Raw genomic sequence first — 15641 nt, forward strand, 5'->3', positions numbered from 1 at the left:
TAGGTCCAAAGTTTGGCTGCCCCCCCCCCCCCTCCCACCCTCCCCAAACAAACCCCAAACAAAAAACAAAATTCTGCGCAAAATAATTCGTTGAAATGTGAAGGCATCATAATAATAACCATTAAAATCATAAAGGTTAAAATACTATTAAAACAACTGTGTGTGTGTGTGTGTGTGTGTGTGTGTGTGTGTGTGTGTGTGTGCGTGCGTGCTTGTTTTGTTGTGTGTGTGTGTGTGTGTGTGTGCGTTGTGGGGCCTGGCAAGTGGCAACTGCGCATGCGTTGTTCAGAGCAAAGTTGAAAGGGCGCCATATTGGGGGTGGCCAATGTGATGTTGGTTCCGCCCTCAGTTTCTCTAAAAGATGTCCCAACTTGTCCCAACCATGCTCCATGTTTATAAGCAGCTGTATATTAATATCGCTTTATATTACAATTGGTTTGATTTATTTTTTCCCGACATTTGTTGTGTCGTGTAATAGGAACACGATTTGTGTTCAATATTAATACGTCGTGGTTGTTTATAGTACTTTTACTCACAGTGAGACAGAGCTTTAGCTCTTATTTCGTTAGCCTGTTGGCTAGCACGGATTTGTTTTTGTTTACGTCTATCTAATGTCCGGGTGAGTAGCCTCTATTTTTTATTATCAGTACCCTCCCTGTTTGTTTTCAGTGGACTTTAATAGATGAATAGTTTGAGCTGTCACACTAATTAATTATTACGTTAACTGTTTAATTGTCGTCTTAACTCTATAGCACAGATTCGGCACAAACAAGGGACTACATTATTTTCGCTCCCATGCCATCAAAATGTGGAACGCCCTATCAACAGTCATTAAGACATGCGAATCCCTTGACTCCTTCAAAACCGCCCTCAAAGGGCACCTATATGAACGACTCCAATTCGAAACTGGCCCCTGTCAAATCTGAATCCCCCACTCATCAGTGTCTATTTGTATGTCTCTAAATGTTTTGATGAATTGAACAATGTGGACCCTGTTGTAAACAAGTGTAATGCTTAATTGGCCGGGTCGTCCACTCACAGTTAACAGTCTCTGTATTGAGTTTGTGCTTGAAATGTACTGTAATTCTACAAACTGTTAATAACTATTTCAATCAATCAAAACGCTTTTGGCTCCTCACTGTATATGTTTTGTTTTTCCTTTTTTTTTTTTTTTTACCTCCTATGATGATTTCCTGTTTTTGGCTATATAGAAGTGTATATTTGTAGGTCTCTGTTATGATGAATTGAACATGGTGGTGGTGGACCCTATTGTAAACCAGTGTAACGCTTTATGTAAAGTTTATGGTGTCGTCCACAGTTAACAGTTTCATATTGAGTTGAGCTTGAATTGTACTGTAATTCTACTTCAATCAATCAATCAAAGTTCTAACCCACCACATGATTGATTGATTTGATTGATTGAAATATTTATTAACAGTTTGCAAGAATTACAGTACATTTCGAGCACGACTCAATACAAAGACTGTTAACTGTGAGTGGACGACCCAATAAAGCATTACACTTGTTTACAACAGGGTCCACCTCGTTCAATTCATCAAAAACATTTAGAGACGTACAAATAGACACTTCTATATAGCCAAAGAACAGTTTGCCTATATAGAAGTTTTTACATACGATAATATTTCACCATGCATGCATGATATATTTCTCTTTGCATGTTCATATTTGGCTTCACATTTCATAATAAACAAGTGTGTGAAGAACTAAAGTACCACTCGAGTCAAGAGTTTGTGTACACAATCAAATATCTCAAAAACGAATTTAAATTATCACATTTGACCAGCCAGCCAGGCAGGCATACACAACGCCAGGTCTATCCACTGGTTTAGTATTTGCCTCTGTAAAAGCTGAATTTTTATCTGGATTGTACTATGTTTTTGTATGGACGTGGTGTTGGGTGCCTGCACATATGCACACATGGCATCAACGCATGGTGTTGTGTGCAGGCGCCCTGCACTTTGTCCTTCTTTTATCTGTTGTACTGTGTTTTTGTATGGACGTGGTGATGGGTGCCTGCACATGTGCACACATGGCATCAACGCATGGTGTTGTGTGCAGGCGCCCTACACTCTGTCTTCCTTTTTCCTTTACCCCCCTTTTCCCCTCACTGTATATGTATTTTATCCCTTTTTGCTTCCTATATGAATGAATTCCTGTTCTGTTCTTTAACTACATAGAAGTGTCTATTTGTTTGTCTCTAAATGTTTTGATGAATTGAACAATGTGGACCCTGTTGTAAACAAGTGTAAGGCTTAATTGGGTCGTCCACTCACAGTTAACAGTCTTTGTATTGAGTTTGTGCTTGAAATGTACTGTAATTCTGCAAACTGTTAATAAATATTTCAATCAATCAATCAATCAATGCACTTTATAGTATTTGTTGTGATTGATTGAATACTTTATTAGCAGGTAGCACAGTCAAAGTACTGATAAAAGGGGGATTATCATTATGGTAACGCATATCCCCAGGCAGGAGGCCTTCATTGTACTCAATTCACCGGTAATACTAGCCTTGGATCAATAATATGTATTTTTATTAAGTCTGACTTTTACTTTCGTATTATCAGTCATAATATGCAAATGCAAGTTTGGCGCTGCAATACCAAATTCGGGCCATTTCGCCTCAGGGTTTCCTCCGGGTGCCGTCTCTATTGATATATAGTCTGGGCACCATTTCATTTAGGGTATATGATCCTGTCGGGAGCGGATGATATCGACAGGCAGGAACAACGGGGCGGCAACTTCCTTTTCCCTCAAACCGATTTTTCTCAATAAAACAAATAATAGATTGATTGAATAATGCATCTCAACTTGTGACTTTTTCCTTCAGCTCTCGCAGGACCGTAGTGAACCGTGTTGAGAGGGGGAGCGAATAGAGCGATGCCACCGGTGTCCCAGGTTGAGGTGTCCAGCTTGTCCACCCAGGGGGGAGCAGGGGAGCGTGGAGGAGCTAGGGGTCTGTCCCGGGAAGACTGTCTCTGTCCCATCTGTCTGGACATCTTTCTGGAGCCAGTGACTCTTCCTTGTGAACACACCTTTTGCAAGGTTCACTTTTAACGTTCTCTCCCTGTATACTATACATCTGTCTGAACCTGTCTGTCTGTGTCTGTGTGTGTGTGTGTGTCTGGCTGTTCTTTCTGTCTGTCTGTGGATGGAACACATTTTATCTGAACTTCACTTGGGGGGGATTGGGAATTATATTTCCAATTTATACGGAACTACATCTGCGTGGTGATCATTTCGACAATTTACTTGGCCAACATTTCTTGCCAGGATTTTGTTGCACCTTTTCAAAGTGAAAGTCTGTATTGAAGTTTTCTGTATTGGGCGTTGACTTGATATCATTGGTGCAGTGTTGTTTTCGTCGACTAAAACTAAGACGAAAAATGTTCGTCGACTACCTTTTTCCACTGTTCCACTGATGTCATCAATGCCACGGTCCTACTTAAGTTTGTATAATTCCTCCTTCTTCCAGTCTTCAGTTCCAAATTTGCATTTCCACTTTGTTTACAATGTCCGCCATTGTTGATTTTTCCAAGCTGGCATGGACTGGAAACAAGCCTGGTTTCATCTAGCATCAGTATTATAATGACTCAAATATTAAATAATCTGCATATCAGCACCCCTACCACCTCAGGACAGGACATGCAGCTAAAACTGCTTTCAAACCATTAGAAATAAGAGGGACATAGACATGATATTATTAAATATTAAAAACCATTCTAAAATGCCCCTAACATTGCTGTTTTCCTTGTCTTCTTGTCAGGAGTGTTTCCTGGAGTCGGCAGACAAGGCATCCATGTGCTGTCCCCTGTGCAGGAAGAGAGTGGCCACGTGGTCTCGTCTGCACAGCCGGAAGAACACTCTGGTGAACACGGAGCTGTGGACGCGGATCCAGGCCGCCTTCCCTCTGCAATGTCAGAGACGCATCCGAGGACAGGAGGACTCAGGAGGAGACGAACACCAAGGTAGGGAGGGACAGACCAGTGGTGTTGTTGTCAGAGGACAGGAGGACACAGGAGGAGACGAACACCAAGGTAGGGAGGGACAGACCGGTGTTGTTGTCAGAGGACAGGAGGACGGAGGAGACGAACACCAAGGTAGGGAGGGACAGACCGGTGTTGTTGTCAGAGGACAGGAGGACACAGGAGGAGACGAACACCAAGGTAGGGAGGGACAGACCAGTGGTGGTGTTGTCAGAGGACAGGAGGACACAGGAGGAGACGAACACCAAGGTAGGGAGGGACAGACCAGTGGTGGTGTTGTCAGAGGACAGGAGGACACAGGAGGAGACGAACACCAAGGTAGGGAGGGACAGACCGGTGTTGTTGTCAGAGGACAGGAGGACACAGGAGGAGACGAGCACCAAGGTAGGGAGGGACAGACCGGTGTTGTTGTCAGAGGACAGGAGGACACAGGAGGAGACGAGCACCAAGGTAGGGAGGGACAGACCGGTGTTGTTGTCAGAGGACAGGAGGACGGAGGAGACGAACACCAAGGTAGGGAGGGACAGACCGGTGTTGTTGTCAGAGGACAGGAGGACACAGGAGGAGACGAGCACCAAGGTAGGGAGGGACAGACCAGTGGTGGTGTTGTCAGAGGACAGGAGGACGGAGGAGGAGACGAACACCAAGGTAGGGAGGGACAGACCAGTGTTGTCAGAGGACAGGAGGACGGAGGAGACGAGCACCAAGGTAGGGAGGGACAGACCAGTGGTGGTGTTGTCAGAGGACAGGAGGACACAGGAGGAGACGAACACCAAGGTAGGGAGGGACAGACCAGTGTTGTTGTCAGAGGACAGGAGGACGGAGGAGACGAACACCAAGGTAGGGAGGGGACAGACCAGTGTTGTTGTCAGAGGACAGGAGGACACAGGAGGAGACGAACACCAAGGTAGGGAGGGACAGACCAGTGGTGGTGTTGTCAGAGGACAGGAGGACGGAGGAGACGAACACCAAGGTAGGGAGGGACAGACCGGTGTTGTTGTCAGAGGACAGGAGGACACAGGAGGAGACGAACACCAAGGTAGGGAGGGACAGACCGGTGTTGTTGTCAGAGGACAGGAGGACGGAGGAGACGAACACCAAGGTAGGGAGGGACAGACCGGTGTTGTTGTCAGAGGACAGGAGGACGGAGGAGACGAACACCAAGGTAGGGAGGGACAGACCGGTGTTGTTGTCAGAGGACAGGAGGACACAGGAGGAGACGAGCACCAAGGTAGGGAGGGACAGACCAGTGGTGGTGTTGTCAGAGGACAGGAGGACTCAGGAGGAGACGAGCACCAAGGTAGGGAGGGGACAGACCAGTGGTGGTGTTGTCAGAGGACAGGAGGACGGAGGAGGAGACGAGCACCAAGGTAGGGAGGGACAGACCGGTGTTGTTGTCAGAGGACAGGAGGACGGAGGAGATGAACACCAAGGTAGGGAGGGACAGACCGGTGTTGTTGTCAGAGGACAGGAGGACGGAGGAGATGAACACCAAGGTAGGGAGGGACAGACCAGTGGTGGTGTTGTCAGAGGACAGGAGGACAGAGGAGACGAACACCAAGGTAGGGAGGGACAGACCAGTGTTGTTGTCAGAGGACAGGAGGATGGAGGAGACGAACACCAAGGTAGGGAGGGGACAGACCAGTGGTGGTGTTGTCAGAGGACAGGAGGACACAGGAGGAGACGAGCACCAAGGTAGGGAGGGGACAGACCAGTGGTGGTGTTGTCAGAGGACAGGAGGACACAGGAGGAGACGAACACCAAGGTAGGGAGGGACAGACCGGTGTTGTTGTCAGAGGACAGGAGGACGGAGGAGACGAACACCAAGGTAGGGAGGGACAGACCGGTGTTGTTGTCAGAGGACAGGAGGACAGAGGAGACGAACACCAAGGTAGGGAGGGACAGACCAGTGTTGTTTCCGTCGACTAAAAACTATGACGGAAAATGTTCGTCGACTACCTTTCTTCACTGACGAAAATTAAATGGTAACGAAATAAAAAACTAAGCTACGATGACTAAAACTAAGACTAAATATATCGACAATTTCGTCAAGAAATAAAAAACTAGACTAAAATGTTATAGGAAGGGACTAGTGGACAAGAGATCCACTATAAGTCATTTTACACTTGGTTGCATGCTGAAAATAGCCAATCTACGAGCTCACACCGCGTCACAACGCGACGCATTGTGAGCTCGTAGATTGGCTATTTTCAGCAAGTGTAAAATCATCCAAAACTAGACTAAAACATTACAGGTGACTAAAACGAAATGAAAACTATTCAAGAGACTATGACTAAAACTAAAATAAAAAACAACACTGGGACAGACAGACGAGTATGGTGATATGTTATGATAAAATGGGACCAGTTCTAAAACAGTCGGAAGAATCTGAATTTATTGACACTTTAGTGGGGGGCCCCGGGGATTTTTTGGTTCAGATTCTCGCAAATTCGCCAAATTTGGCACAGATGTTGTCCACACCGTACTTAATCATTTTAAGATGGGTGCCAAGATTGGCGCCCCATGGTACTGCCATATTGCGCAATCCAATATGGCTGCCACCCGAAAAAAAAAAAACGGAAAGTCATAGAATTAACTATAAAGGTTTTGTTTGTACGGGCTGTATCATTTTGTGGTTTTCCTTTCAGGACTTCTCTTGTTACTACAGTCAATTCATATCTGTGATACTTACATTTCCTTGTTTTTGTACTACTATTGTAATAATTCAGACATAGTATTCAGACATACAGGTGGTCAGAATACTTGTGGACTGCTAAAGCCACATAATACATTTACATTTCTTAGCTAGTCAGAATGGGTTAATTGTTGAGATAAGTGTTTCACTGTGTGTGTGTGTGTGTGTGTGTGTGTGTGCAGTAAGTCTCTCCAGACCTCCCAGGGTCAGTGAACCAGGAGAAGTGAGGAGGGAGTATGAAGATCAGATCAGTAAGGTAACTCCATCACCAGCCAGTATCTTCAATATAAAACCATACATTGTTACAGTATGTGAACACACTTCATATAATGGACGGTGTTCATCAATCAACTGCATAAATACGCCTCATATAATTGTTATTGAACTCCATGAACAATGTAATACATATATATATCGTGAACAATAATGTGAAAACACCTTCCATAATGGATTCATTTGAAATATTGACTTTACTTTCTTCCATTCTCTCGTCCCCCACTTTCATCCCTTCTCCCCTCCCTTTGCTCCAGTGTTGTTTTTGGGCAGCAAATTAGTTTAATTATTTAGTTATTATTTATTATTTTGTTTTAGTCATAGTCTCTTGGAATAGTTTTCATTTAGTTTTAGTCACATTTTAGTCAACTGGACAACTGGACATGCATTTCAATTTGAACCCAGGAGGGGGCATCATTACCCTTAAAAAGAGAGGAAACGGTAATATAAGTAATATATTTTGAAATTGGACAATTTAAGACCCCCCTCACAATAATCCCATGTAAGTTTTTCCGTAGACACCCGTGGGTTTTTATTGTTCCACAGAAAATCTCTAACCTTATTCAAGGATTTAAAGAAACCTTGAGGTACTGGGATTGGCAGGGATTGAAAAAAGATACATCAGCCTGGGCAAAACATTAATTCTGCCAATCAAAGTGATAGGTAGATGTGTCCATCTATTCAAATCCTCTTCTATTTTATTAAGTAGCACAGTATAATTAAGATTAAAGAGATTCTTCACATCCCTGTCTACCATTATGCCCAGATATTTAAAGCCGTCTGGGGACCATTTAAAAGGGGTTATTTGTTGATGGATTGTGTAATCAGAATTAGTAAGAGGGAGTATTTCACATTTATCAAAATTAAGTTTATAACCTGAAATAACGCCATAATCCTCAATCAGGCTTTGCAATTTAGGAAGGGATTTAGCTGGGTCTGTTAAGGTCAGACATACATCATTGGCAAAAAGATTTATTTTATGAGTTAATAGAGCGCCGCAGTCCCTCCCCCTTTCAGAAAAGCGAGTGGCCCAGGAAATGAAACCCCAATGCATTCTCCCATCGGCACTTCTAATATCATTTATTTAAAGACGGTTACGCCGCGGACAAAGCCAACTCGGATCGTGACAAATCCTGACAATGAACACAATGTTTTGGGCCGATCAAATCATTAGAAAGAAGAAAAGAAAGTCAGGAGACAACACTATTTGTTTTGTTTTTCGTCTTATAAATTATTTGATCGGCCCAAAACATTGTGTTCATTGTCATGATTTGTCACGATCCGAGTTGGCTTTGTCCGCGGCGTAACCGTCTTTAAATAAATTATATTAGAAGTGCCGATGGGAGAATGCATTGGGGTTTCATTTCCTGGGCCACTTGTTTATCTGAAAGGCGGAGGGACTGCGGCGCTCTATTGCCCCACCTGGAATCCCTTTATATCTGTATTTTGTCTCACGGCCTCCGCCAAAGGCTTGATGGCCGCGACGAAGAGGCCAGGGGATAGCGGACAGCCCTGCCTACTCGACCTACTCAAAGGGAAACTGGCTGATATTTGACCATTAGTAGTAATTCTGGCCTTGGGGCTGTGATATAATAACGTTTTAACCCAGTCAATAAAGGAGGGCCCAAAGCAAAAGTTTTAGTTTTTAGTTTTCCATTTCGTTTTTTGGTCAGTGGAAAAAGATAGTCGACGGACATTTTTCGTCTTCAAATGAACACTGCTTTGCTCATCTCCTCCTCTCCTCTCAGCATGTCGAGGAGAAACGTGCCGTAGAGGACGCCGAGAGGTCGGCCAGCGAGGAGTACATCAAAGGGCTCCTGGCCGAGCAGGAGGAGGAGAGGCTGGCAGAGGAGAGGAGGAGACAGGAGGGCAGAGAGAGACAACTGGAGGACGATGAGAGACTGGCCAAGCTGCTCAGCCTCGAACTGGTGTGTGTGAGAGTGTGAGAGTGTGTGAGTGTGCGTGCGACCGTGCGTGATGGAAAGACACGAATACATTTGAATGACCAGCCAAGCAGAGCCATTGTCGATTCGATCATCATTACTTTACTGGCTTCTGAGGGGTCCCTGGAACAACATGTTTTCAGATGGGGGTCGGCCGCATATTACATAATAATTTGTGGGGTCCTTGATATGAAATATTGAGCAGCACCACTGAGACATGGGTACTTCAGAAAACTGGAGGATTAAGACATTTTTTTAATTTCGACGTTAGGCCTAAATGGGTTAACTTTGACAGCCCTTACATGGACATGTGTGTGTATGTCATTTATATACGTACATGTACTGTATATACTGTAGTATGTGTGTGTGTAAAATTAAATATCTCTCTCTCTCTCTCCTGCAGAACACCAGTCCCATCTCAGAGTCTCAGATCAACGCTCGAACCAGTCCAATCGGATCAGCGGCCAAGAAGAAACTCAAAACCTCTGGAGACATACAGAAGTACCTTAACTAATACTATTGGCACATTTAGCTGACACTAACTACAAGCACCTTAAATATTACTCAAGAAGAGATATCTTAGGGTAGATACCCTCACAAAAACATGCAGTAATCCTGGTCTCTAAACTGCCTCCCCCTGGCCAGCCGGGGCGCCTGATGGAGGGGAAAGGAACTGGTTGGAATAACGTGTTCCTTCCACGCGCTACGTCCAACCAGGGAAACTCCCCCCTGTCAGGTGTAAAGGAGCAACTTGGACACTCAGGCATGAAGGGAGCACGAGTTAAGTCCGTTGCTCTCCCCAGATTGGCGGAGGGTGTGTAGAGCCCAGGATCACAGTAGATGATTGGCACAGGGGTGAAAAATGGGTTACAAAATTGTGGGATAAAAAATATATATAAAAAAAAAAGAAGAGATATCTTCTTGTTGCACATGCTGTGTACAGTATGTGTCGTCATTTGGTCACATAATAGTTAATTATGTGTTGTATTGAATAGTCTCACGTAACCCCAGATGATCAGGGACGACCTCTCCATCTGATACATCTTCTGACAATAGAGCACCGTAGCCACTAGAGGTCACTATCGCCCTGCGTCACAGCCTGGCACTTAATCTTTGGTCTCTAGGACTCCCCAAAGGCAAATCTTAGATTTTAAGAACTGTGTTCCAGAATTAAGTAAACAAACCACCCCGTCGATTTGTGGAATCCCTGAAGGCAAATCTTAGATTTTCATAAGAACTGTGTTGCAGAAATAATACAAACCCACTCCAGCTATTTGGACATGAAGCATCAACTGACTGTGTAAAAGCACTAATTTATCCAAAGATATATATATGTGTTTTTCTTCTCAAACAAGACATTATAAAATGTAACTCAATATCAAAACGACACAAAGTCAGCTGGCAAAATCCCTGGGGTGATTTTTTTATTTATATTTATTTAGTGGGTACTTTTTTACCCACTATTAGCCCATACATTGCATTTGCATGTACACTACCCAGACAAATCAGTTGGCGGAGATTTCTAACCACAATATTATTACAACTGATGTGCAAGTCGTTCAGAAAACCTGCTTGTACATTTACAAGCAGGTTTTGCTTGTAATTGAATACAAGGTAAATTACAAGCATGTTGCTTGTAACAACTTGCGCATCGTGGGTTGTTAGCCTTTTTTTTTGTACTGTATGTATTGCAGCTTAACGCTCCTGTTAAATTCAACCCTAGTGTCCCTATTCTAGGCTTGTCATAAAAGGGGTGAACATTTAGCAAAAATAGTAGATCTACTGGCGACATGTTGCAACACGTGAGATGTACACTATCACTATTGGTGTGTTTTTTTTTAACCTTTTAATGTGTGTGTGTGTGTGTGCGTGCGTGTGTGTGTGTGTGTGTGACGTGCGCAGGTTCTTTTCTCCAGTTCCACTTAGGGTCTCCGCCAGTTCATCCGACTCCAGTCCAACATCCTCCTTCAGGGCTAACAAGGTGAGAGCTGACCAAGAGATTTGCAAATTGAACAATGCCTTGTTCAAAAGGCATAGGGCTGTATGTGTAGGAGGGATTGTCTCCGACCAGATACAGATAATTGTGGGGGTCCTTGACATGAAATGGGTTGAGAACCACTGACATAGAAGCATGAGGGTTTTCGGGAAAAGGTCAGGATTTAGAAGACTTCTGTCTGTTCTCAGGTAGGTCTAAAATGGGTTAAAATGTTTGTTTTCACCTCCAGGAGAACATCATCCACTCCCAGGGCTCGACGTGGCTTTCCAGGGAGCCGTCTGAGTGTCCCAGGGACCCGTCAGAGTGTCCCATGCCCCGGCTGGACTACTATGGCCAGGAGACGGATCATTCCACCACTCCATCCAGGCCTACGGCAGCAGCCTCGTTAGGAACATTGGAACCAGCACTACCATATAAACACCAGTCGGGTATGGGAAACACTTCAAACCTATTGTATATTCTACCACAGGTCGTTTCGAGGAAGCAATTTGATTGGTTGAAACAGCCTTCTAGCCGGTGGTTAAACCACCACACACCACCACCTAATCAAAACAAATAATTCAGCCGCTCTGTTCTCCCAGAGTGCTAGCAAACTCGGTGGCTAGGCTAGCTAGTTTATTGGGACATTTGTGGTCGTAGTGACTACATCTGTCATTAAAAAAAGATATTCTTTCTTTGTTTTAAGGGTAACTGTGGTAGAATTGCAATATTACACTCGAGGGTGTGGGTTAACGTGATTATTGCCACTTCAGTGATGCTTGCGGAACTCGACTCCGTCTCGTTCCTGACTGCATCCCTGTCGTGGCAATAATCACGTTAACCCACACCCTCTCGTGTAATATTGCTTAAATCAGTAAAATAAACAAGATTAGACGGGCCCAGTTCAGCATGAGCTGTTCTGGACTCTGTGTTGTTTTCGTCGACTAAATCGAAGAAAAAAAAAAACTGAAAATGTTCGTCGACTAACCTTTTTTCACTGACGAAAACTTAATGGGAACTAAATAAAAACTAAGCTATGATGACTAAAACTAAGACAAAATACACTGACTAAAATGTTAGGAAGGGACTAGTGGATCCAGTATGAGTCATTTTACACTTGGTTGCATGCTGAAAATAGCAGATCTGTGACGCGTTGCTTGTCGCAGCTTGTAGATCGGCTATTTTCAGCAAGTGTAAAATCAGCCATTACGACGGCATCAAGGCCCGCCAAAATACATTTTTGTCGACTGAATCAACGGCATATTTAGTCTAACTAAAATCTTGATATGATATTTAGTCGACTAAAACTAGACTAACACTAAAGCATTCCAGGTGACTAAAATGTGACTAAAGCTAAATTAAAACTATTCAAGAGACTATGACTAAAACTAAAATCAAAATTTGCTGCCAAAAACAACACTGCTTCTGGCAGGATGACTGTGCAACAACAACAAGGCACAGTAAAGCGTTATGTTAATTTATCGCAAAATGTATTCTAAACAAAGCCCTGTTTTCACTAACCTTTTGAAAAAAATGATAGAATATTTTTTGAAAGACGCAGTAGAGTACGATTTACAATTTAGGCATTTAGCAGACGCTCTTAATCCAGAGTGGTTTACAGTAAGCAAGAAAAAAGAAACATGTATAGTCATCATGAATCATACGTGAGCTAAGAACCTAACAGTGGAATATCTATATAATGAAACTATGCGTGTACAGTATATAGTACTATAGAGTGCTATGTCTACATAAAATGTTATCTAAGTTACATCATTATTAGATTAGAATTATTAGACGTCGGTAATTAGATTAGTAAAGCATTTAACTTGTCATTATCTAACGGTTGAACAGGTGGTGTCAATGTGTTCACAGCAGGCCAGTGTACAGTACATGATAATAATAAAACAAGCCCAAATTGATGAAATCAATTAATTACCAGCTGCATTGTTCGTTCCAATTTCTTCTCTGTATCGTTCCAGTTTCTTCTCTGTATCGTTCCAATTTATTCTCTGTATCGTTTCAGTTTCTTCTCTGTATCGTTCCAGTTTCTTCTCTGTATCGTTCCAGTTTCTTCTCTGTATCGTTCCAATTTCTTCTCTGTATCGTTCCAGTTTCTTCTCTGTATCGTTCCACTTTCTTCTCTGTATCGTTCCAGTTTCTTCTCTGTATCGTTCCAATTTCTTCTCTGTATCGTTCCAGTTTCTTCTCTGTATCGTTCCAGTTTCTTCTCTGTATCGTTCCAATTTCTTCTCTGTATCGTTCCAATTTCTTCTCTGTATCGTTCCAATTTCTTCTCTGTATCGTTCCAGTTTCTTCTCTGTATCGTTCCAGTTTCTTCTCTGTATCGTTCCAGTTTCTTCTCTGTATCGTTCCAGTTTCTTCTCTGTATCGTTCCACTTTCTTCTCTGTATCGTTCCAGTTTCTTCTCTGTATCGTTCCAGTTTCTTCTCTGTATCGTTCCAATTTATTCTCTGTATCGTTCCAATTTCTTCTCTGTATCGTTCCAATTTCTTCTCTGTATCGTTCCAATTTCACGCACACCACTCGTGCAGGCTCAGCCTATTTTTATTTTATTTTTATTATTATTATTATTATTATTTAAAGAAAATTGACAGGGACAAAGCTCATTAATCAACATCACCTCAATGTAAATGGGCCAGAGTTAGGGCCGATTCATACTCCTATTTTACCGCTGTTTCGGCGCTGTAGTGCTAGCACCGTAGAGCCGACTTTAGGCCCCCCCCCCCCCGAACCTCAAATGACGTCACATGGTGGTAGGCCGAACCGACTGTTATTCGGCTGTAAAATAGGAGTATGAATCGGCCCTAAGCCAAAGCTACATTTCATCTGTAGTCCCTGAGCAGGCTCTTAAAAAATTAATGAATTACTTTTGTTCAGACCGATGCAAAATTAGAGGCATCATTGACTCCTTCCAGTGTTGTTTTTGGCAGCAAATTAAATTTTTAGATTTAGTCCATAGTCTCTTGAATAGTTTTCACTTAGTTTTTTAGTCACATTTTAGTCACCTGGAATGTTTTAGTGTTAGTCTAGTTTCAGTCGACTAAATCTACAGTTGATTTAGTCGAACAAAATGTACCTTGGCGGACCTTGATGACGTCGTAATGACTGTTTTAGATCGTCTATTTTCAGTGACATTGACTAATATGGGTACAGTGTTGTTCAAACAACAACCATTCATGCTGTTTTCATTGAAAACGGGACACGATGGTACTCTGAAGCATGATTTTAACAGCATACTGTATGTGAAAACGACCCTCACTTATTCTCCTCTCCTCTCCTCTCTCGCCATCCACCAGCTGATGTGGGGTCTGTCCAGAGTCACTCAGACAGAGACGGAGCGATGGCCTCTTCTGGAAAGAGAAAGGCTTCTGAAATGGATCTGGAGAGGTGTACCAAGCGACCGTGCTCATCCCCTCCCTCCTCCTCCTCCTCCTCCTCCTCCTCCTCCTCTTCATCGCTCTCCTCCCCGTTGCAGCTCCACGAGTTGCTCCAGCAGCAGCTCGAGGAGGAGATGGCACAGCGCAGGCATCAGGAGGAAGAGGACAGGAGGCTGGCGCTTCTCCTTCAGAAGACCCTGGACAGAGAGGACAAGCACAGAGCCACAGACCGCAGCAAGGGTTCCGAAAATGCCTACGGCCTTCGAGAAAGCCCCAGTAGTGAAGACCGTCCCAAAAGGCGCATTGGGAACAGTCCTGGTGCCAGTAAGACCGGGGCCACAGCTGGCACCAATAGAAGTCGATCAGAGACGCCCAGGAAACAGACGACGCTCAAGGAGATGTTCGACAGGCGAGGAAAACACTGAGGATAGAATTTTATGTTTGGAGGCAGTGTGTGAGGTGTTCTGTACGGTATTTATAAATGCTGCCAGGAGGTTCAAACCCTGAACAGCTCCAGAGAGGTATTAAAACATATTTAGCCGTTGAAAGACATTTTTACTTTTTGGTTATCGGAAACTTGTTTTATGAACTTTTATTTAACCTTTTAGAAAGTCAAAGAACAATGTTTCTGCACGGTTTGTTGTCCAGCATGGGCTCCCACCTGTCCTGTCACTTGGGACTGGAATCACAATAATTCCCGTATAACAATTTAAACGGGACTAAAAAAAACACAACAACCTGTATAAAGCCATGGTATTGAACTCCTCTTTGGACATGTGCTCCTTCCACAGGTAGCGCAGCGAGAGGACGGACCCCAAGTCTGCCTTATATTCCATGAAAGTTCTAACATTTGATTCCCCGGGTGCTTGCAGCCCTGTAGCCGTGGCGCGTTCTGCCGCTGGCTGGACATTTCTGAAGTAGATGCTTCATCTGTAGCAACGCTGCTTTGCTGTGATTTGCTTCCTTTACATTTATAGCTTTATTTCAGCGTTACTTTGGTCATTTCTTTGGTCCCAAACTGATAAATGACATCTGAACTTACCCTTCCTGACTATTGGGAGCCATTTATATACAGAGCCCGGCGAGCAACTGGGAGATAAGTGTCTTTCTTACGGCCAAGCTACACCAGGCTTTTCTCGCGTGTTCACTCTAAACGCGCAGACCGTGCGTGGGTAAGCCAAATGCCTTGGCTACACCAGATCTTTGGTGCGCGGCAGATCTGTACGGGACCTTCCGGGAGGATATATAGATACGCGCGCATGGGGGCATACGCACGTAAAAGATTAGAACCGATCCTATTTTTAGAGAACGCGTAGGATGGCCCGCGGTATCCGTGCGTCTGGTGTAGCT

General features: G+C 43.8%; 1 protein-coding gene across 1 annotated transcript; it reads left to right on the plus strand.

The window, feature by feature from the left end:
• The first annotated feature begins 376 nt into the window (after window positions 1-376).
• rnf168 (ring finger protein 168) lies at window positions 377-15300 on the plus strand. The gene is made up of 9 exons (XM_080772011.1): window positions 377-619; window positions 2852-3066; window positions 3788-3989; window positions 6885-6958; window positions 8724-8903; window positions 9322-9419; window positions 10821-10899; window positions 11144-11342; window positions 14211-15300. The coding sequence occupies exons 2-9, from the start codon at window positions 2902-2904 to the stop codon at window positions 14714-14716; spliced, it is 1503 nt and encodes a 500-aa protein (XP_080628137.1). The 5' UTR covers window positions 377-619; window positions 2852-2901; the 3' UTR covers window positions 14717-15300.
• Window positions 15301-15641: the final 341 nt, after the last annotated feature.

The sequence above is a fragment of the Protomyctophum bolini genome (assembly GCF_963924005.1).
Source record: "Protomyctophum bolini genome assembly, chromosome: 9".
NCBI classification, from domain to species: Eukaryota; Metazoa; Chordata; class Actinopteri; order Myctophiformes; family Myctophidae; genus Protomyctophum; species Protomyctophum bolini.